Raw genomic sequence first — 23,186 nt, forward strand, 5'->3', positions numbered from 1 at the left:
TATATTATGTGTTTTTTATTTCCAAATGAAACACCAGGGTAAATTTTAACAACAAAAGTTTATTTTCTTCAACCACACACAGATGAGTTTGTTACATTGTTCACCATATACATGGTTTCATAGTTCATTTCCCCACTCATACTTATGTTATAATCCTCTTGAAACAATTGAACAGCACGTCTGAGCGCAGACAGTTCTCTAGCACTCTCGTTTAAATAACCACATTCGATTAAATATCCCCAGATACAATCATATTGTCTCAATTGTATAGCATCGTAAATGATCAAAGTGAACATGATGATGTAAAACAATAAAATGATACATTTGACTAGAAAATCTAACATATTTTATTTCGTATACACCAATCAGCTAGCTTAAAACAATTTTTTCTGGCACACTGTAGATTACCATCCATATGAATTTCAATTAAACATCCCTCGTTTGTGGTTAATTTATTGAGAGAGGGACAACCATAAAGTTCCAGATTAGCCACACAAATACCCTTGGGAAGAAGACTGGTTAAGAAGGCAGCTTTTTGTGCACCCTTTGTGAATAGATATTTAAAATTTTTAGTATAATTGTGAAGTATGCTCTCCAATTCAGAATAATCTACATCCCCATAATATTCTGTCAAGCCGTGATAATTATTTCTCAACCAAGCAGACTCTTTTGTAAAGAGCAAATTCTGTGGTGATTTAAATAACCACGAATTACAGCATTTATTCTGAACAGCAATGATTGTCAATTCTTTGACAATGAATTTTCCATTGCTACCAGTAAATCCTTGAAACTCGAGAATGGCGCTCATCGTGATATGTGATCAGCTTACAAAGCCGTTAAGCTCAAATGCCAGGGGTTGATCGCATATCAAGATAAACTAACTTACGGAACTTTCATTCACGCCAGAGGTTAGCTTATCTTTCATCCACACTCAAGCTGACAACTTTTGATTATCAGCCGAACCAAACGCTATGAGTTCCATCTCTAATTCAAGTCGTTCATAATCACAATCTGTGATATTCTTTGTTAGTTTGGTGGCGAGAAAATGTCTCACTTTGTCACGACTGACAGACAGTCTCTGAAGGAAAAGATTAATCAACTTGGAGAGTTTCATCAATGCATCCCATTCATCCTTCTTTAAGTTAAAAGATTTTTTGATAACCAAATGTGTCTTCCCAAAGTAATTTGCATACACCAAACAGGAAGTTAAAAAATGCTTTTCCCCTTTGTAAAAGAACAAATCCACATCCTTTTCACACTTCAAGATGTTTACCCACTCGCTTTGTGAAACATTTACACTTTTTTTTCCAACTTGATTAAATTGCACCACTGAATCAAAGTCACTGCTGGGATCATATCCAAGACATACAGTCTTTGTTTTTGCACTGTTCAAGTAATACACAGTTTGAAGCACTAAATTGTTAAAGTTGTGGAATGAAGTAGGAATGGGGAGTTCAGCTGGTCTCTTTCTCTTCACCGGTGGAGGATGTACATCCGGTGTCCCCAACGTCTGCATGACGACTGATGCATGGTGACGTGATTGACTTTATTTAGAGGTAGATGTAGGTGGAGGGATGGGGGAGCAGTCATCGGGGCAAGGATCAACTTCCACCTTTAGACGGTTGTATTGAAACCATTGCGCTAATGAATGTGCATCTCTCAATGCACAAGTGCTGTTGCGCAACTTGTGACAGGGATTGAGGCAGGTAAAGGCAAGAAAGGAACATTTTTCGGGAGGGGGGCAGTTTAGCTCTTTTTCGAGAGAGATGAAAGTGCGTCCCGTGAGATCTGTCAGGAACTCACACTCTGCTTCGCTGAATGCGTAGAGAGCGGTTGCATCCTCAGTCATAGCTTCCAAGGTAGATGAAAGTTCGGCGTGAGAAATGAATCCCTCATTGAATGAAGTCTCATCCCGTTGTAGGGGGTCTGGGAAACGTAGCTTCTTTCCTCCAGCGGTGAGCTTCCCATGTTTCTTGAAACTGCCCCAAAATAGACGATTTGAATCAACGTCGACGGCTGCAAGCTCCGTCACCCCGCCTTGGCTATAAGTCACAGATACCACGATCTGCATTCTGCAACAGACTCTTCTCAAATAATCACCTCCTCTTTCTGCTCATCATATTTATTCGGGAACAGCACCGCTGAGCTCTGGGATGACATTTGGCTCGCCTCACCCGCTTGAAGGTCTGATGAAACAAATTCAGGGCTCGGCAGTCGTTGAGATGAGGAGTGGTGTGATGAAAGTGTCTGAGGAATTTGTGTAGTGTTTGACCTACTGATTTACTAACGGTATAGAGGCAGCAGTATTCACCGCAAATATCCGAATGAAAACTTTGAATTTGAACGTGATTGCGAGTGACTGAGAATGGCTTTAAAAATTTTCTTACATTTGAGACGAAAGGAGGTAATCCGTACGAATCAAAGTACTCGGCAAAATATTTGTTTAAATATACCACCACCCAGTGTGAACCCGGTAAATTTGATGGATCTAAATTTATTATGTAAACTCCATTTTGAGGTGATTTTGGTAACTTATCAGAGGCGTAAACTCCACGGAATATACTGAGTGGTCTTAGTACCGTGTTAATTTGAATTCCATCCATGACTAAAAGTTTGTGATAATGTTTCTATTTTTATCAATTTCTAACGTTGCATCATACTCTGAGAAAATAAGACACGTAACCGTTCTCGATAATTCGTTCTCGAATCTCGCCTCTATTCTCACAACTCCTCTATCACCCAGACTTATATAATCTTCGTTACCCGAATCATCGGGTGTTAGATCGAAGACTAGCATAAAATAACCGTGTCCAAACATGTCGTAAGTGATTTGATTACCTCTATTGTAATGCTTTATCCCACTACCTGAGAATATCGTGTCATACGCTCGTGCCCAATACTTTTTACTTGAAAAATTGCATTGTAATCCCTCGGATGGAATTTGCACACCGTTCACGAAGAGTGAAAAATTCTCGAGCGAATAATGAGAGAGAGCAAATGGGTTCTTATTCAAACTTCCCGCGTAAGCCTCATTATCAACCATTGCAAAAATAATTGTATTCGGTATTCGTCCCACGATCGCATTGTCGAGGCTCAAAGTTCGTCCACCAGAGGGAACAGTAAAGGTTTTCAGTTCCGTACGTTTGTAGTGATATTTAGCATTGTTGTTTTCCAGGATTTTATTATGTGCAACTAAAATGGATGGGTTAATATCGAAATGTTGAACGTATAATGTTGCGTCTAAAATTTTCAATAGTCCATCATCACTTCCTCCCATAAGATAGAAAGCATGATTAGATAGCAATAGTCTTATACCTATGTCTACTCGATCCATCATTAATTGAACCTGGTTGAAAATATCTACATGCAGTTTACCATACAACTCAACCTCTGCACTGTTCTTAAACCAACCTTTGCGCCTTGTATAGCCGGAATTTGATGCATCTGTCATGTTAATATCGTCTCCCGAGTCCAACTCCCACCCCACATTTCGTAAATGTGTTTTGCTCGCATCAGTACCATAATTTAATACATTTTCCAGGTAGCTTCTATAATGGTAATTATCCTCTGATGGTGTGACCAACGTTCCATTGAAATAAACGTTACACTGCTCGAAGAGAGAGTGCAAAATATTATTTACTACTCCTGGTTGATTAGTAGCTGATTCATTGTAATCAGTCCCGTCTTTTTTACAAAGTTTCACTTTAAGTCTAAGATATATACTATTCAAATCCTTGTACGCATCCCCAGAGTCTTTGATCACGAATTCTATAACCGATCTATTATCTAGCGAAGATATGGGTTTGTAGGACACAAGTCTTTTTGCTAAGATGTTAGTTTGAATCGGTGGATTGGGTTGGAATAAATCCAACGAAGTCAGCATATGCTCCGCCATTATCACGAAAAAATATCTCCTCCAACGACCTTCTTTCCTCTTCGACTTCTCATTGACTGTCGCTTTTTTCTCACATCACTAGGTTTTATTTTATTTAACCGTGGACGTTTCACGATTCTCAACCCTCCTCCAGACATGCCTTTTATCTTTTCCTCGGCCTTACGTTTCAAGTTCTGACCTGCCTCGTTTATTCTACTGCGCATTATCTCCTTCACCGGTTTTGTACCAAGGTCTCCAAGAGCTGATGCTCCAGCGCTCGCGACCTCCTTACCTACGGTCTTCAACCCACTAAATAGCAAAGGTTTGGCAAATCTCCATAGACCAGCGAGAAAACTTCCGATACCCCGTCCCTTTTGCACCCTATAAGAAGCCCTATACAGGGGTCCTATCTCTCCTCCCACCTGTTTAGAATAATAACTATAATATCGATCCGACACCGGCGCCATCTCTCCGTAAAATGATGTATTATTGTTAATCAGTTCTTTTTTATAAAGTGTAGCACCACTATCGAGCTTTGCTCTCCACTATGAAAAAAAATTGATTCACCGAATTTATCCGCCAAAAGAATTTCGATACTCTCAATATTGTTTTTCTCGACAGGGTAATAGTAAATAGGATTGAATGTTTGATATTCCCCAGCTTTTGAATTCATGATACGAATGCAACGACTTAAGCTGTCTCCGACTAGCTGAGGTTTTATTATATCTGTGTAAACGTAAAGATTAGTTGATGAGGTTGCAATGCTTCTTTTTTCTCTTTTTCCTATGCTACCTTCAGCGTTAATCTCTACCCTGGCACTATCGATGATTTCAGTTAGCTCATCATCTGTCAACGTTGAGTCTTTAAATGGTAATCTAATAAGAACAGACGATAATAACGATAGGTCATTTTTTATCTTTTCCTTGCCTTTTCCACTAAAGCCTGACAAAGTTTCATTAAATAATCTGGCAAACGAATCATACGTCCCCGGAGACAACGAGTATTTTACTCCGCTCGCAAAAATTTGCACAGACCGTGGTAATATGCGTTCATGAACTCCAACCTGATTAATCCTTACACTCAGTCTATCAATATAACGCATTACTTCATTGGAAATGTAAGTTTGTTTTTGTGTACTGGTGGTAATATATGGTCTTGCAAATGCAGCCGCAATACTGCCGTAAGTACCAATGGGAATTGTAAAGTATGAACCATCTTGAAGTTTCACATTTATAACATCTTTATCCCCTCGAACTAATCCCTCTTCAGTCCGGGTCCTATTATCCTTCGGAGGTAATTCGTATGCTCCGCGAGACGCTGGGGTAAAGTTATCGATAACTGCAGGTGTGTCTTCGGGAACTTTTTTTACCTCAATAGAAGGAATCGAAATTTCCGCAGGTGTGTCTTCGGGAGCTTTTTTTACCTCAATAGAAGGAATCGAAATCTCAGCAAGACCGACATACCACTTATTGTTTTCCAAATCAATTCGATGACTCAACTTTGTTCGATAATGAGCGATTGTATTTCTCGGGAAAAATTCCCTCGAGCTATCGCTGGGTAGTGTGAGATAAAATTCGTTCATATTTTACGTACTGAAGAAGCTGATATCCATGAGTTAAAAGATGATGGGTATCCGTCCCATTTGATAAAGTACTCCAAATTAGGACCACTCCCTCGATGTCCCAAAATTTTCTCGATCCTGTACTCCGTGTCAGGAGACACGTTAACTCTGACTAATTCTTCCGCATAGAAACTACCCTTTATATCCTCCCCGTTAAAATCCACCAATTCATACGTTGGTAGGGATCTCGATTGATCTACGTTTGTAACTTGAAATATTTCCTTCGTATAATTTGGTGTGTATCCTTTGGTGAATGGAAGCCTCTCTTTGCTAATCCTTACGTAATCACCTTTATTAAATTTTGCATCCGTCTTCTTTAAGCATTTTCTCCGAGTAGCAATGATAAATGCATTTTTTGCATTCACTTTAGAGGGAGCGATCTCAATGCTAGAATGCGTACTATGGTTATAAGAACTAATGAGTTTTGGAAGCACATCGATATATTTGTAAGTTGCGTATTTTGTAAAATATTTATACATTTTTGTCTTGAGAGTTCGATTAAAGCGTTCCACGAGGCTAGCCTTAATTTCCGGGTTATTTGAGGTGTAAAACTTTACACCTTGATTCGAGAGAAAACTTTTAAACTTGTTATTAACAAATTCCCCTCCCTTATCGCTCTGAATTTTCAATGGTTTGCGCTCGTGAAATATGACCTTAAATGATTCTATAATTTCCTCTGGTCTCTTTGACTTGAGAGGACTAGCCCACGCATAACGGGAAAAAATGTCTATTACGGTTAAAATGTAACAGAACCCATTGTTGTATTTTTTCAAACTTCTCAAATCATTTAAATCGCACTGCCAACACTCATCTATATAGTTTACTTCGTAACGGTTTCTAACAAACTTTTTTCTCACCGGCTTGTGACGCGTGTACGCTTCTTGAGATTCCAACCACTCGCGAATTGTTTTTATCGGTACTCCAGTCGCTTTATTTAATTTTTTATCTGTGGAAAAACCAGCAGGATGTGCGGGGTTGTTGTACACGCTAGCTATTACGTCGTGTCCCACTCTGGTCCGAACATTTTTGGTACCCTTTTTCGCTTGGTTCGCCTTGGAATTGCTCTCGGAGATGTCCATCGCTCCTTTGGAGATATTCTTTGCTCCCTTGGAGGTGTGCTTGGCTCTCTTGGAGTTGCTATTATTCGCTTCATTTTTCTCGGTGGAGAATCGCTTTCGATTTGTTCCTTTATTCGTGCCCATGTCGAATCCAACTCTGAATTTGTCCTCTTAATTTCGGCTAACCGCCTTCTCATTGCATCGCTACCCTCAACTAGTCGTGCTGGTGGTGAGTGTTTCACTATCGGAACGTGTACGGGAGATTTAAAGTCTGACACTGAGTCGAGATATTTATCGAGTATTCTTTTATACAAATGCCACTTGTCAATGTCCTTGAGTCCTTTCCTCGCCAACACACCTTTCATTTGCTTGTCCAATGTACTTAGCCTAGCCTTTGCATGGCTTCGATCAAAGACTTCGGGACTCACTACGAGCATTTTTTTTAAACTCATTTTCCCAGCAGGCTACCGATCACACCGCTTAAAATAGAACCTAATAATAATGGTAGAAATCCACCTTTTTGTACGAGAAGCAATCTTTTTCTCTTTAAACTCGTTCCCCGTTCAGCCAACGTTCTCAGCGTTTTTCGATGCTTGGATAATTTATGTTTCAATCTAATATCAATCTTATGGTTTCCGTTCAGCGTATTCAGGCAACAATCACAGATGGCTTTAATCAATTCGTTGTCGGAAGATTTTAATATCGCAGCGCGCAATTTCGGTCTTGCACACTTTAATGCATGGAGCAAATGTTTATTGTTCTTCAATCTTTTCATCGTGTTGGGGCATGTAAATGACGGTGGCCCCGTCTTCGGGAAATATTTTTGTTCTAAAACGGAATCTTTCGTCTGTATCCTGTCCGAGGTCCAAAACTAAATAACCAAATGGTTCTTGCGTAGCCTGTTTATATACTCTCTCCAATTCCCCCGATTTTTCCGGATATACCTGCCTAGCCAAATGTCCAAATTGTAACTTATCTCTAGGATTTTTGAACGCAACAATATACTTTGAATTCAAAGAAATATTTCTCGAATGAGAGCTTTGATAAAAAATGTTCTGTGTTATGAGAAATACTGAAACGTTAAAATGATGACTTCCTCTGGTGAATAATTTACACACATCTTTGCTGTAGGCTCCCTCACTCATCAAATCATCTATAACGTACAAAGTTGGAACGCCTTCAAATTCTTCAAAAGGCGGTATTTCAGAGTAAAATTGAACTGGTATTCGTATTTTAGGTTCACTTCCTGGGCTACAACACCAAACTATTGTATGTATAGGACTATTTAACATATGATTCAAGTTTTCTAAAAACCTTGTCACAAATGTAGTCTTCCCACAACCTGATGGTCCTGCGCAGATGCAGGTAAAAGGATGTTTCCAGGCTAACGTCATGATTAACACTGAAAATTATCATTTGTGAAAATGTATTTAACATGTCTCAAGGGACACCAAACGCTTCATCATGGGTTCGTTTTCGAGGTATTTTATAGTGACCCCAAGGAAGGGTATTAATACCATCTTCACAAATGTATCTTTTGTCATCAGTGGCCGTGAGAGTAACTTTATTCATTTCCATAGTGTAAATTTGATGTAATTTACTGCGGATAACGCACATTTTTCGAAATTCTGTAGAGTTTTCTTGTAAACAGTGGATATAATCATCGAAATTGATGCTTTTTGCAATAACTGATTTTGTGATTCCTTTTGCCTTCTTTTTATCGTTAGATCCGTGAACTTTGTACGAGTACAGTTTACTTCGCAACCCCACAAAATGGGTCATAATTTGTCCATCACATTCATCTTTAAATTTTCCTAACACTTTCTTGTTCTTTTCCGAATAACAGGGGTGGTTTTTTGGATAATTCGATGTATCAAATGTGTCTAGGTTTCCGAGCATATCACTGTAAAAGTCAGAAGTTTCTATGTCATATATGAAACTATCTGTGTCACTATAGGCTAGGGAAATTTTTCTATCGTACATGGGAAGCATTGTCCGGTAGTGAAAATCATACATTAAAGTTTTGCTGAGGTCTAGAACGCAAAAACCAATGTAAAGGGGAATATTCATTTTAATAGCAGTTTTTCTCAAATGAACACCGACAAGAGACTCAGTAAAGATTGTCCTGTCCAAAAACTGTGATTTATTGATTAGTTTCTCCAATATTTTTTGACTAGATACTAATTTCATGTTTATATGTTTGCGTACATTCAATAGAGTACGTCCGTAAAGGGAATTTGACATGTACTTATAGAAATCCTTTTCAAAGTCACTTGTCGCCATTTTTCTACGATTTGTATTGAGATCAATGTATGGTTTCAACCATGGGGACTGGTTAAACTCTATAACTCTATGCACTTTTACAAGTTTCATACCTAACGAGAGAGCCTGTTTCAGATTTACGTAGTGAATTACATATTTTGACTTGTCATGAAGAGTAGTCAGGAGTTTTTCATGTTTTCCACCGGGTGGAATCTTATTTTCAGGACAAAGAGGAAAATCAGAATGTAAGTCGTGAAGGTTTTGTGGGTAATTGAGATCGACTTCGAGTACATATCCGACTTCAGCCTCATCTGAAATATCCAGAATTTTTAAGCTTTCAATTTCCTTCGATGTTAACCATCTAAAATTTGAGCAAGGTAGTGGTCTAGACAATGCCCAACCGTAAAGATTGTTAGCATCCAGATATGTCAAATAATTCGTTTCTTTTACAGATTTATAATTATCCATATACCTATTGTTAGCATCACAATATCTCTTACAGCATTGCGAAATTCCACCTCGGATTCCCTATTCAAACATTAACAACATATCATAGTCCGTCAACAATTCCAATTCTATTCTCGTGTATTTCAACATTGCATCAAAGGTTAATGATGGTGCCGTGTAATACCATGTAGGATCTAATTTGTACATGCTATAGCAGACGTTGCGAAAATTTTCAAAGACGTCGGCTAAAAGTGTCACATCGCTTTTCAGGTAGATATCACTATATTGTCCGAGAGTGTTACAGTTGAAGGTATTCCACACATTGATTGCATGTTCATAATCTTCGTTTGAAATATGTTCCATCGTAAGCCTACTAAAAAAATTTTCTATCGTTGGCAATTGTTTTTCATCGAGTTTTTCCCAAGAATCAGTGTATTCGTAGGGGTAAACTCCCTTTCGAGCGACAAGAGGTGTTTTTTCACCAAATATTTTCTTAGTAAATTTTAACTCTTTCAAATTTGTAACCAATGAGGCTAAAGATGCTGACATGAAGCGATAGGTATCGATAAATCTGATGCTGAAATTGTCATTAATAGATTTCCCGAAAGAAATATACTTTTCTTCTGAATTTGGAATAACGAATATCTGTCTCTCATCATAGTCCAGCTCTCGTACAATGAAATGACCATCATATGCTGTCAAGTTATGTACAAAGATTGATAGAAATTTTGGCATTTTATAATTGATGTTACAATTATTGTGTGCAGGTCCTCTATACATTCCTGTCAAATGGTCGTGATCCTTAACCCTATCCTCGTGCAATTCTTTTTCGCAAATGTGACACGTGTTAGCAGTTTTAAATTCTAATTCTTCCTCTCGAGTGAGAGGATTTATAGGAATTGTTTTTTTGTAAATAGAATATACTTTTTCAGCCTCCTGTTTCATGCACTGAATAAAAACTCGCGCTGCGTTTGGACCACGATAGAGCTGAGGTTCCTCGCATCCTTCTGGTGTCATTAACAAGTAGCAGAAGCTGAACGGCTCGTGTTTTTGTACGTTGAGTGTGAAAGAGGCATGGGGATTTGGTTCGCACGTGCTAACATTCTCGAGGAGACATTCAAAGTCTGCGTAAATCACATAAGGTACTCTAAAGGAATGATTGACATGCGTAAATTTCAAAGTTTTATCCTCTTCGCTAGGCATTACAATTTTTGTGGGTTCACCCGTACCTCGACATAATTCTTTGTGAGCTTCGAGTCTCGCTTCGTCACTGTAATGAATGAAGCAGCGTTTGCAAATAAAGATTCTACTACAATGTTTTGTAATTTGGGAGCGTACCAGTCTTTCAAAGTCCTTGATCCAACAATAATGAGCCGTAGTCTCGTTGGTGATATAAAGTAGGTTGCGATGGTCTTCTAGCTCTTGATCTACAATTTTAATTGGGTAAACGTTATTTTTATCGTCCAGTCCAAATAAATTTATGGAAATATTGTTCACACGTTCGAAAGTGGGGATATCTTTCAATTGGACAGGGTATGTAATACAATTCCAGTCGTATGCCTCATTACATTCATTCGTTTTATACAAACTAACACGATGAGGGTTTGTGATAATATTATTTGCCCAAATTGCATACTTGAAACATAAATGATCTTTGTTTTTAACGTTAATTACAGCCTTTTTCCTACTGATCTTTGTTGGGAGTGGAATGTAACTAGAACCTCTTAACGGTTTATACTTGTTGATTCGCAATTCCATTCCAATTACTTGATTCAATGTCCAACCGGAACCTTTGCCCTGAAACTCAGATTTCTCCTTCATTAATTTTGAAAAGGCCTCGTTAATTATTTCGTCAATATCATCAGACACGAGCACGCGACGATTTTGTGTTTTGAATGATGTTTCCATTTGCTCTCCCTCACCCTTTTTAAATTGACAAATAAGAACTATATTAAACTTTAATGAATTATTTTGATTAACAGAGTCACTTAATTGTTCAACTGTTGGTAGCTTAATGTCGTCTAAAAAGGAAACTACGTCACAAGCACCGTCTTCTTCGGGGGTAATCCAAAATGTTTTTACTCGCGATCCAACTGCTGATTCAATTTCCTTAAAACCCCTTCCTAGTTGCACAGTTACATTACGCCTATGTTCGTTAGTATTTTCATGCGGTAAGACTTCGTTCAAGCTATAAAAATTTTCACAATATATACAAAAACGCCTTCTTTTTAGTTGATCTAGTTTATCTTTCATTAAACTAAAGGATTCCATATCATCTATGACATCATTGTTAAATACAATTCGTTCATAAATATTAATAATAGCCTGCTCTAGGTCTTCTTTTGTTTTATATGTATTGTTTTTGAAATTGTTTATAATGTCTTGAATGTTTGACATGATTAATGTAGAAAATCTGGAAAGATAAAGAAACCCTTATCAAAACCTTATTCCCAATAGCCTACTGCTTTGATTATGTGCTATTCATTATACTCACGGTTGTAGATGGATTGAGGATACGGGTTCTCTCTCACAAAGTATCTGTTGGTTTGAGAATGTACGATTCTTTGGTTCACAGAGCAACGCAGAGATACTCAATTATTAAAAGCTGAACTGCAACTGATAACACCTCTCTTCAAATTGTAATATTTATACAAAAAAAGCTAGCATTCCCCCATTGCTATGACTGGAAGCTATCGCGTTGCGTTCGTTCCACTCGGTGATTATCTTACGAATGATTCTCTCACCTTCCCAGATTCAATGTGCAGGGAGTGGTAATTGGGGTATTCGAGGTTATTGGTCCTACCTTTTTGGTATATCGAAAGCAGAGTGAAAGTAGCGTTATTCGAGGTTAATTATCTTTCCTTTCTGATCGAATGAGTGCGAGGTGAGAGTAACGTTATTCGTGATTTAGGATCTATCCTTTCTGACTGAATGAGCGCGAGGTAAGAGTAACGTTATTCGAGATTTATGATCTACCCTTTCTAGTCGAATGAGCGGGAGGTGAGAGTAACGTTATTCGAGATTTATGACCTATCCTTTCTGGCCGAATGAGCGCGAGGTGAGAGTAACGTTATTCGAGGTTAATTATCTATCCTTTCTGAGCGAAGGAGTGCGAGTATGATATTAGCGTTATTCTATAACCACCATGTGAACTAGTTTCAATCGGATGAAGCCTGCTTTAACGCATCACTCGGAGTATGCATATAAAGAGCATGCATCGACCTGCAATTTTACCATTACGCTTTGAGATGTATACCATTTTGAATCGTGAGCAATTTGAGGAGGTGAATACTTCCTCATCAGCTATTTACAGACGAGGATATTATTCTGGTATTAGATTTCAATCGCTATACCAACTTTGTCTATCGGTGTTAACATCTTGTGTCGATAAAAAAACAGATATTTATAAGTTAGAAATACCTCGAACTATTCAGACTGATGCGGTGTATTTTATTGAATTATATAGGATGATTCTATGGAAAAATTGGTTAACATACTTGTCAGATGACTCAAAAGATCAATATGAATTAGAAATTTACAATTTTGGACTTGATTTTGAATCGCGTCTATCTCAGTATGCATTTCAACTGCTTCTTCAAACACCAATTAATTTTCTTCACATTCTGGAAAGTTGTATCGGAAATCCTATTCATGTCGTAATTATGAGTTATTACTTCTTGTGCAATTCTGGAAGGCTTATGTTTTGTAGGAATTGTGCTAGTAGAATTCGCCCACATAAACCGATGAGTGTATATGTTTATTCTCATCATACAGTTATATATTCATTAACTTCATTGGTAGAATTAATTGAAAAGGAAGATAATTGGTGCTCGAATTGTATTCGAAAACCTTTGTTTATTTTAATGGATCACTCAGAGTGTGCATATAGTTTTCAAGAACACAAGCCCTCGTCATTATTTGATTCATCATCTAATGATTCTATACCAAGAGAAACAAATCACTCATTTACATTCGCGTTTAACACGCATAGAAGAAGGCGACATCTGTGTCACGTGAAGGAATTTAATCTAGCTAGAAAGAGAAGACTCGTTCACTCATACAATTCAAGCGATACCTTTTACGATTCATCCTGCTCTTCAGACTGATGTTATGGCTGTACCCCCTCTCCATTTTTTCTACGCCATGCATTACTGTTCTTAACCCTTCACCTAGTATAAATACCTGCATTGCTTCCTTGGTTAATCACACTCGTCGTTCCACTGCAATCGTACTCTGACTTCGCTGCTACCGCCACCTCATACTGTGAAGAAGCTGCTCATCTGTTGACGTGTTCCTTCTTCATCACCAACTTTCCACGCAGTTCGTCAGCTCCTGCGACACCTAGTTCCCGCACCGTCTCTGCTGCCGCCTTCTACCGTGAAAAAGCTGCTCATCTGTTGACGTGTTCCTTCTTCACCACCAACTTCCACGCAGATCGTCATTTTCTCCAGCTCCTGCGTCTCCTGGTCCCCGCACCGCCTCCGCAATGGATACTGCTGCTGCCTTTAACGACGTCTCCTCCGCTTCTGTGACCTCCGCTGCAGACGCTGGCATCAATATTCCCTTGGACAGGGACTCCACCTTAATGGGGTACATATTATTTAGTTTATTTTGAATTTTATATGATATTATTTATATTGGAGGTAAGAATCCTTTCTTTATTTTTCTTGCTTCAGAATATCCATCAACGTCAGAAAATTACATCCACTCGCCACACTACCTTACGCTTCTTACTCAATGCCTGCTGGGTTTGATTTAACCGCTATCGAGGAAAGCATTATCCCTATGGGGGGTCGGGGTTTAGTCAGAACTGGACTCTGTTTTGAGATTCCAAAAGGATTGTACGGTCACCTAGCATCTCGTTCCGGGTTAGCGGTTAAGTTTGGGATTGCTGTCGGGGCGGGTATAATAGACGCTGATTTCCGTGGGGAAATAATGGTACTTCTATTCAATCATGGTGGCATGGATTTTTCCATTTCTCCTGGTGATCGGATATGTCAGATTATATTTGAAAAGATTGCCACGGGGGTTACGTTTAAGGTGACCAATGAAACCCTTTCAATGACTTCACGAGATAAAGGAGGATTTGGAAGTTCTGGTAATACCACTTAGTTTATTGTAATTCAATGTGTCTATTTACATGTCTACTTTTTTAAATTATTTCTTTCTTTTTCCATTAGATTGCTGACCTGTTCAACATCGTCGTCTCCTTCTACCTCTTCCACCTCTTCAGTAAGTATTTTATCAATTAGTAGACTTTTTAGCTGTATAGTTGAATCCCTAAAATTTTTTCCATTCTTTTTTAAAGGTTCGCCAGAAATTATTGGACACCCAATCGTCCAATGAATTTCTGAAGAAGGAGGAAATGGAAGATGGTGTTAAATTCAAAATCCTAAAGGTCGAGAAAATAGGCACTCGCTTTGGGGAGAAACTGATGGGAAAGGTAATTGTTAACGGAAGAATGAGAAAGTTAATTCTTCCCAGTATTTTTACTTTGACAGAGAAGGAAATAATGATGTATAATTATGGAGGGGACGAAGTTTATGTATTTAAAAAAAACAATTTAATTAAAATTGAGTAAAGAATTTATGTTGTATTTTTTACTTACCTTCCTTCCCGCTCACTCTCCTCTTCCATTTGCATCACACATTGAAGATAAATCAGCACCATCCATCCGTATTACATCTAGGGATGAATTAGCTGCATCAGTAATTGTGATGTCTCTCTGACTGGTATAGTTCCAAAAGTGATTACTGCTTCAGCATCTTTTCTGGTTCCGTAGCAGATGTAAATATTGAAGTAGTCTCCATATGATATCTGATGCATTTCTAGGCCTCTCCCGACATATTCCATATCTTCTACGTATGTAATTGAATCCACAGCTAATGTAAGATGTTCTATGCAAATCCAATATATGCAGTAACTTTCTTCTACTTCCCACAGAATAATCTGTATCATGATCTAAAAGAAAAAAAAACTTACTATTACTCAAATTCTATTATCTAACTCATAACGGAGATAATATAAAACTATAAGGTTTGAAATAAAAGTTGATTCAAAGAATTATTTGCATTAACTTATTTAAATTAGTATTTGCTACCGTCACATACACACTCATCAATTCATAGCTAAATCAATCGAACTATCGTGATGCGATCTGATACAGGGATGCACTTAAATTGTTACCTAACTTGTTACGGTTGTGTCGATGGATTTGTGATTTTGAATTCGTCGTAAGACATCAGATTTCTGGACGTCAGAACAAGACGTAAGAAGGAATAATAATTCCACGCGTAATCGGAATGGTGACAATACCCCTGCTGAAAGAATCACGTCGGCGATCAAACTATTTCCTTTCATCACCGGGAATATGGAGTAAAAAAAAGCTATGATAGCATTAACGTAAGAAATGATAACCGTCATATACATGAAATTATAAGGTTTGAAATAAAATTTGGTTCAAAGAAATATTCACATTAACTTTTTTAAATTAATATTTCCCTCTGTTACATGAATGTACAGTAATACACTGGTAAATAAAGTACAGCATTCTCGTTTCGAATTTCATTTCGTCATCCCATTGTATAAAATGGTATCGCACCTTTTTCTCCTAGTTCCCCATTCCATACTTGAAGATATCCTCCGAAGGAATAACGACATGCAATAATATTAGTGAACATAAATGGTTTATTCAATTTATTCTAACTTTGCTAAAATATACCTTAAAATAATGGAAAAAATCTTACCTTTGAGTCCTATCATGACGGTTGTATCTCCGACAATCCAGCTCGTATGTATCCATCGGGAAGAATGAGTTCTTCTTTGTCGCTGACGAGAGGATAAGTGGAGGTATCTTCCTTTGCTTCTTGGTAAGAAGCTTTAACACGTAAGGGGCTAGTCGTAAAATTGCTCGTAAACCTCGCTTGGGTGATCATAAATCTGAGGTGCGGAAGTCCATTGTTACAGCGGTGAGTGGAGGGTCCCTTTTGAGCGGTGCCGTACGTGACACGCAAGAGAGATGAGTGGGGGGGGGGGGGGTAGGGAGTTGGCTCGGTGTTGTCCTCTCGGAGCCGAGAATGGAAGAGCTTGAGAAAGCTGAGGAGGACAGGAGGGGGGAGGGGAGAGGTCGCTGTGAAAGTCCGTCTGGTGATATCGTAATTAATGACTCCTTTAATGGATAATTGACCTCAATTGTTGCAAAACATACAAAAGCTAACTACTAACTACATAGAATACCTTAAGAAACATATTATTTGGAGGATGCATTTCTAAAAATCCATAGAAATTCAGTATTTTTGGGTTTTTAAACATTCTGTGATTCCTTTTGTTATTGCATATTCCCATATGTGCGTAAAAAGTAGCATCTTCTCGTATCGTCAATTAATGGTTAATTTTAACAAAACTGTATAGAATACCTTAAGACACATATTATTTAGATGATGCATTTATAAAAATCCATACAATTTCAGTAATTTGGGTTTTTAAACATTCTGTAATACCTTTTGTTTATGCATATTCCCATATGTGCGTAAAAAGTAGCATCTTCTCGTATCGTTAATTAATGGTTAATTCTAACAAAACTATAAGGAATACCTTAAGACACATATTATTTGGATGATGCATTTATATAAATCCATACAATTTCAGTATTTTTGGGTTTTCAAACATTCTGTTATTTCTTTTGTTTATGCATATTCCCATATGTGCGTAAAAAGTAGCATATTCTCGTATCGTCAATTAATGGTTAATTCTAACAAAACCATATAGAATACATTAAGACACATATTATTTGGATGATGCATTTATAAAAATCCATACAATTTCAGTATTTTTGGGTTTTTAAACATTGTGTAATTTCTTTTGTTTATAAATATTCCCATATGTGCGTAAAAAGTAGCATCTTCTCGTATCGTAAACTAATGGTTAATTCTAACAAAACTATATAGAATACCTTAAGACACATATTATTAGGATGATATATTTTTAAAAATCCATACAAATTCAGTATTTTTGGGTTTTTAAACATTCTGTATTTCCTTATGTTTATGCATATTCCCATATGTGCGTTAAAAGTAGCATATTCTCGTATCGTCAATTAATGGTTTATTCTAACAAAACTATATAGAATACCTTAAGACACATATTATTTGGATGATGCATTTATAAAAATCCATACAATTTCAGTATTTTTGGGTTTTTAAACATTCTGTGATTCCTTTTGTTATTGCATATTCCCATATGTGCGTAAAAAGTAGCATCTTCTCGTATCGTCAATTAATGGTTAATTCTAACAAAACTATATAGAATACATTAAGACACATATTATTTTGATAATGCATTTATAAAAATCCATAAAATTTTAGTATTTTTGGGTTTTCAAACATTCTGTAATTCCTATTGTTTATGCATATTCCCATATGTGCGTAAAAAGTAGCATCTTCTAGTATCGTCAATTAATGGTTATTCTAACAAAACTATATAGAATACCTTAAGACACATATTATTTGGATGATGCATTTATAAAAATCCCTACAATTTCAGTATTTTTGGGTTTTTAAACATTCTGTAATTCCTTTTTTTTATGCATATTCTTATATGTGCGTAAAAAGAAGCATCTACTCGTATCGCCCATTAATGGTTAATTCTAACAAAACTATATAGAATACCTTCAGTTACATATTATTTGGATGATGCATTTATAAAAATCCATACAATTTCAGTATTTTTTTGTTTTTAAACATCCTGTAATTCCTTATGTTTATGCATATTCCCATATATGCGTAAAAAGTAGCATCCTCTCGTATCGTCAATTTATGGTTTATTTTAACAAAACTATATAGAATACCTTAAGACACATATTATTTGGATGATGCGTTTATAAAAATTCATACAATTTCAGTACTTTTGGGTTTTTAAACTTTCTGTAATTCCTTATGTTTATGCATTTTCCCATATGTGCGTAAAAAGGAGCATCCTCTCGTATCGTGAATTAATGGTAATTTTTCTAACAAAACTATATAGAATACCTTAAGACATATTATTTGGATGATGCATTTATAAAAATCCCTACAATTTCAGTATTTTTGGGTTTTTAAACATTCTGTAATTCCTATTATTTATGCATATTCCCATTTGTGCGTAAAAAGAAGCATCTTCTCGTATCGCCAATTAATTGTTAATTCTACTAAAACTATATAGAATACCTTCAGACACATATTATTTCGATGATGCATTTATAAAAATCCATACAATTTCAGTATTTTTTGTTTTTAAACATCCTGTTTATCCTTATGTTTATGCATATTCCCATATGTGCGTAAAAAGTAGCATCCTCTCGTATCGTCAATTTATGGTTTATTCTAACAAAACTATATAGAATACCTTAAGACACATTATTTGGATGATGCATTTATAAAAATTCATACAATTTCAGTATTTTTGGGTTTTTAAACATTCTGTGATTCCTTTTGTTATTGCATATTCCCATATGTGCGTAAAAAGTAGCATCTTCTCGTATCGTCAATTAATGTTTAATTCTAACAAAACTAAATAGAATACCTTCAGACACATAATATTTGGATGATGCATTTAAAAAAATCCATTGAATTTCAGTATTTTTTTATTTTTAAACATTCTGTAATCCCTTATGTTTATGCATATTCCCATATGTGCGTAAAAAGTAGCATCTTCTCGTATCGTCAATTAATGTTAATTCTAACAAAACTATATAGAATACCTTTAGACACATATTATTTGGATGATGCATTTATAAAAATCCATACAATTTCAGTATTTTTGGGTTTTTAAACATTCTGTAATTCCTTTTGTTTATGCATATTCCCATATGTGCGTAAAAATTAGCATCATCTCGCATCGTCAATTAATGGTTAATTCTAACAAAACTATATAGAATACTCTAAGACATATTATTTGGATGATGCACTTATAAAAATTCCTATAATTTCAGTATTTTTGGGTTTTTAAACATTCTGTGATTCCTTTTGTTATTGCATATTCCCATATGTGCGTAAAAAGTAGCATCTTCTCGTATCGTCAATTAATGTTTAATTCTAACAAAACTATATAGAATACCTTAAGACTCATACTATTAGGATGATGCATTTATAAAAATCCATACAATTTCAGTATTTTTTTATTTTTAAACATTCTGTATTTCCTTATGTTTATGCATATTCCCATGCGTGCGTATAAAGTAGCATCTTCTCGTATCGTCAATTAATGTTAATTCTAACAAAACTATAAAGAATACCTTTAGACACATATTATTTGGATGATGCATTTATAAAAATCCACACAATTATACTTTTTTTGGGTTTTCAAACATTCTGTAATTTCTATTGTTTATTCATATTCCCATATGTGCGTAAAAAGTAGCATCTTCTAGTATCGTCAATTAATGGTTAATTCTAACAAAACTATATAGAATACCTTAAGACACATATTATTTGGATGATGCATTTATAAAAATCCCTACAATTTCAGTACTTTTGGGTTTTTAAACATTCTGTAATTCCTTTTTTTTATGCATTTTCCCATGTGTGCGTAAAAAGTAGCATCTTCTCGTATCGTCAATTAATGGTTAATTCTAACAAAAGTATATAAAATACCTTAAGACATATTATTTAGATGATGCATTTATAAAAATCCATACAATTTCAGTATTTTGGGTTTTTAAACATTCTGTAATACCTTTTATTTATGCATATTCCCATATGTGCGTAAAAAGTAGCATATTCTCGTATCGTCAATTAATGGTTAATTCTAACAAAACTATATGGAATACCTTAAGACACTTATAATTTGGATGATCCATTTATAAAAATCCGTACAATTTAAGTATTTTTGGGTTTTTTAACATTCTGTAATTCCTCTTGTTTATGCATATTGCCATATGTGCGTAAAAAGTATCATCTTCTCGTATCGTCAATTAATGGTTAATTCTAACAAAACTATATAGAATACCTTAAGACATATATTATTTGGATGATGTATTTGTAAAAATCCATACAATTTCAGTATTTTTGGGTTTTTAAACATTGTGTTATTTCTTTTGTTTATGCATATTCCCATATGTGCGTAAAAAGTAGCATATTCTCGTATCGTCAATTAATGGTTAATTCTAACAAAACTATATGGAATACCTTAAGACACTTATAAATTGGATGATACATTTATAAAAATCCGTACAATTTCAGTATTTTTGGGTTTTTTAACATTCTGTAATTCCTCTTCTTTATGCATATTAACATATGTGCGTAAAAAGTATCATCTTCTCGTATCGTCAATTAATGGTTAATTCTAACAAAACTATATAGAATACCTTAAGACACATATTATTTGGATGATGTATTTATAAAAATCCATACAATTTCAGTATTTTTGGGTTTTTAAACATTCTGTAATTTCTTTTGTTTATGCATATTCCCATATGTGCGTAAAAAGTAGCATCTTCTCGTATCGTAAATTAATGGTTAATTCTAACAAAACTATATAGAATACCGTAAGACACATATTATTAGGATGATGCATTTATAAAAATCCCTACAATTTCAGTATTTTTGGGTTTTTAAACATTCTGTAATTCCTTTTATTTATGCATATTCCCATATGTGCGTAAAAAGTAGCATCTTCTCGTATCGTCAATTAATGGTTAATTCTAACAAAACTATATAGAATACCTTCAGACACATAATATTTGGATGATGCAGTTATAAAAATCCATACAATTTCAGTATTTTTTTATTTTTAAACATTCTGTAATTCCTTATGTTTATCCATATTCCCATATGTGCGTTTAAAGTAGCATCCTCTCGTATCGTCAATTATTGGTTAATTCTAACAAAACTATATAGAATACCTTAAGACACATATTATTTGGATGATGCATTTATAAAAATCCATACAATTTCAGTATTTTTGGGTTTTTAAACATTCTGTAATTCCTTTTGTTTATGCATATTCCCATATGTGCGTAAAAAGTAGCATCTTCTCGTATCGTCAATTAATGGTTAATTCTAACAAAACTATATCGAATACCTTAAGACCCATATTATTTGGATGATCCATTTATAAAAATCCATACAATTTCAGTATTTTAGGTTTTGAAACATTTTGTAATACCTTTTGTTTATGCATATTCCCATATGTGCGTAAAAATTAGCATCATCTCGCATCGTCAATTAATGGTTAATTCTAACAAAACTATATAGAATACTCTAAGACACATATTATTTGGATGATGTATTTGTAAAAATCCATACAATTTCAGTATTTTAGGTTTTGAAACATTTTGTAATACCTTTTGTTAATGCATATTCCGATATGTGCGTAAAAAGTAGCATCTTCTCGTATCGTCAATTAATGTTTAATTCTAACAAAACTATATAGAATACCTTAAGACACATATTATTTGGATGATGCATTTATAAAAATCCATACAATTTCAGTATTTTTGGGTTTTTAAACATTCTGTAATTCCTTTTGTTTATGCATATTCCCATGTGTGCGTATAAAGTAGCATCTTCTCGTATCGTCAATTAATGTTAATTCTAACAAAACTATATAGAATACCTTAAGACACATATAATTTGGATGATGCATTTATAAAAATCGATACAATTTCAGTATTTTTGGGTTTTTAAACATTCTGTAATTCCTCTTGTTTTTGCATATTCCCATATGTGCGTAAAAAAAAGCATCTTCTCGTATCGTCAATTAATGTTTAATTCTAACAAAACTATATAGAATACCTTAAGACACATATTATTTGGATGATGCATTTATAAAAATCCATACAATTTCAGTATTTTTGGGTTTTTAAACATTCAGTTATTCCTTTTGTATATGCATATTCCCATATGTGCGTAAAAAGTAGCATCTTCTCGTATCGTCAATTAATGGTTAATTCTAACAAATCTATATAATATACCTTAAGACACTTATAATTTGGATGATGCATTTATAAAAATCCATACAATTTCAGTATTTTTGGGTTTTTAAACATTCTGTTATTTCTTTTGTTTATGCATATTCCCAAATGTGCGTAAAAAGTAGCATATTCTCGTATCGTCAATTAATGGTTAATTCTAACAAAACTATATGGAATACCTTAAGACGCTTATAATTTGGATGATGCATTTATATAAATCCGTACAATTTCAGTATTTTTGGGTTTTTTACCATTCTGTAATTCCTCTTGTTTATGCATATTGCCATATGTGCGTAAAAAGTATCATCTTCTCGTATCGTCAATTAATGGTTAATTCTAACAAAACTATATAGAATACCTTAAGACACATATTATTTGGATGATGTATTTATAAAAATCCATACAATTTCAGTATTTTTAGGTTTTTAAACATTCTGTAATTCCTTTGTTTATGCATATTTCCATATGTGCGTAAAAAGTAGCATCTTCTCGTATCGAAAACTAATGGTTAATTGTAACAAAACTATATAGAATACCTTAAGACACATATTATTAGGATGATGCATTTATAAAAATACCTACAATTTCAGTATTTTTGGGTTTTTAAACATTCTGTAATTGCTTTTTTTTATGCATATTCCCAAATGTGTGTAAAAAGGTGCATCTTCTCGTATCGTCAATTAATGGTTAATTCTAACAAAACTACAAAGAATACTCTAAGACACATATTATTTGGATGATGCATTTATAAATATCCCTACAATTTCAGTATTTTTGGGTTTTTAAACATTCTGTAATTCCTTTTATTTATGCATATTCCAATATGTGCGTAAAAAGAAGCATTTTCTCGTATCGCCAATTAATTGTTAATTCTAACAAAACTATATAGAATACCTTCAGACACATATTATTTGGATGATGCATTTATAAAAATCCATACAATTTCAGTATTTTTTTGTTTTTAAACATCCTGTT

General features: G+C 35.0%; 1 protein-coding gene and 1 long non-coding RNA gene across 2 annotated transcripts; one reads left to right on the top strand and one right to left on the bottom strand.

Annotated features, from left to right (window-relative positions):
- Nucleotides 1-13,748: 13,748 nt before the first annotated feature.
- On the top strand, nucleotides 13,749-14,839 carry LOC124172692 (deoxyuridine 5'-triphosphate nucleotidohydrolase-like). The gene is made up of 4 exons (XM_046552154.1): nucleotides 13,749-13,852; nucleotides 13,939-14,360; nucleotides 14,443-14,494; nucleotides 14,571-14,839. Exons 1-3 carry the CDS (start codon nucleotides 13,749-13,751, stop codon nucleotides 14,448-14,450), a joined length of 534 nt encoding a protein of 177 aa, XP_046408110.1. The 3' UTR covers nucleotides 14,451-14,494; nucleotides 14,571-14,839.
- On the bottom strand, nucleotides 13,765-16,255 carry LOC124172693. The gene is made up of 3 exons (XR_006868251.1): nucleotides 16,009-16,255; nucleotides 14,871-15,223; nucleotides 13,765-13,843 (listed from the first exon to the last, which is right to left on the bottom strand). It is a non-coding gene; the product is annotated as an uncharacterized LOC124172693 (long non-coding RNA).
- Between the last annotated feature and the right edge of the window lie 6,931 nt (nucleotides 16,256-23,186).

This window comes from Ischnura elegans (assembly GCF_921293095.1).
Source record: "Ischnura elegans chromosome 13 unlocalized genomic scaffold, ioIscEleg1.1 SUPER_13_unloc_2, whole genome shotgun sequence".
Taxonomy (NCBI): Eukaryota; Metazoa; Arthropoda; class Insecta; order Odonata; family Coenagrionidae; genus Ischnura; species Ischnura elegans.

Coding starts and splice junctions, on each gene's coding strand:
- LOC124172692 (XM_046552154.1), top strand. CDS start 13,749: ATGGATACTGCTGCTGCCTTTAACGACGTCTCCTCCGCTTCTGTGACC. Junction 13,853..13,938: donor AGGGACTCCACCTTAATGGG/GTACATATTATT, acceptor TTCTTGCTTCAG/AATATCCATCAACGTCAGAA.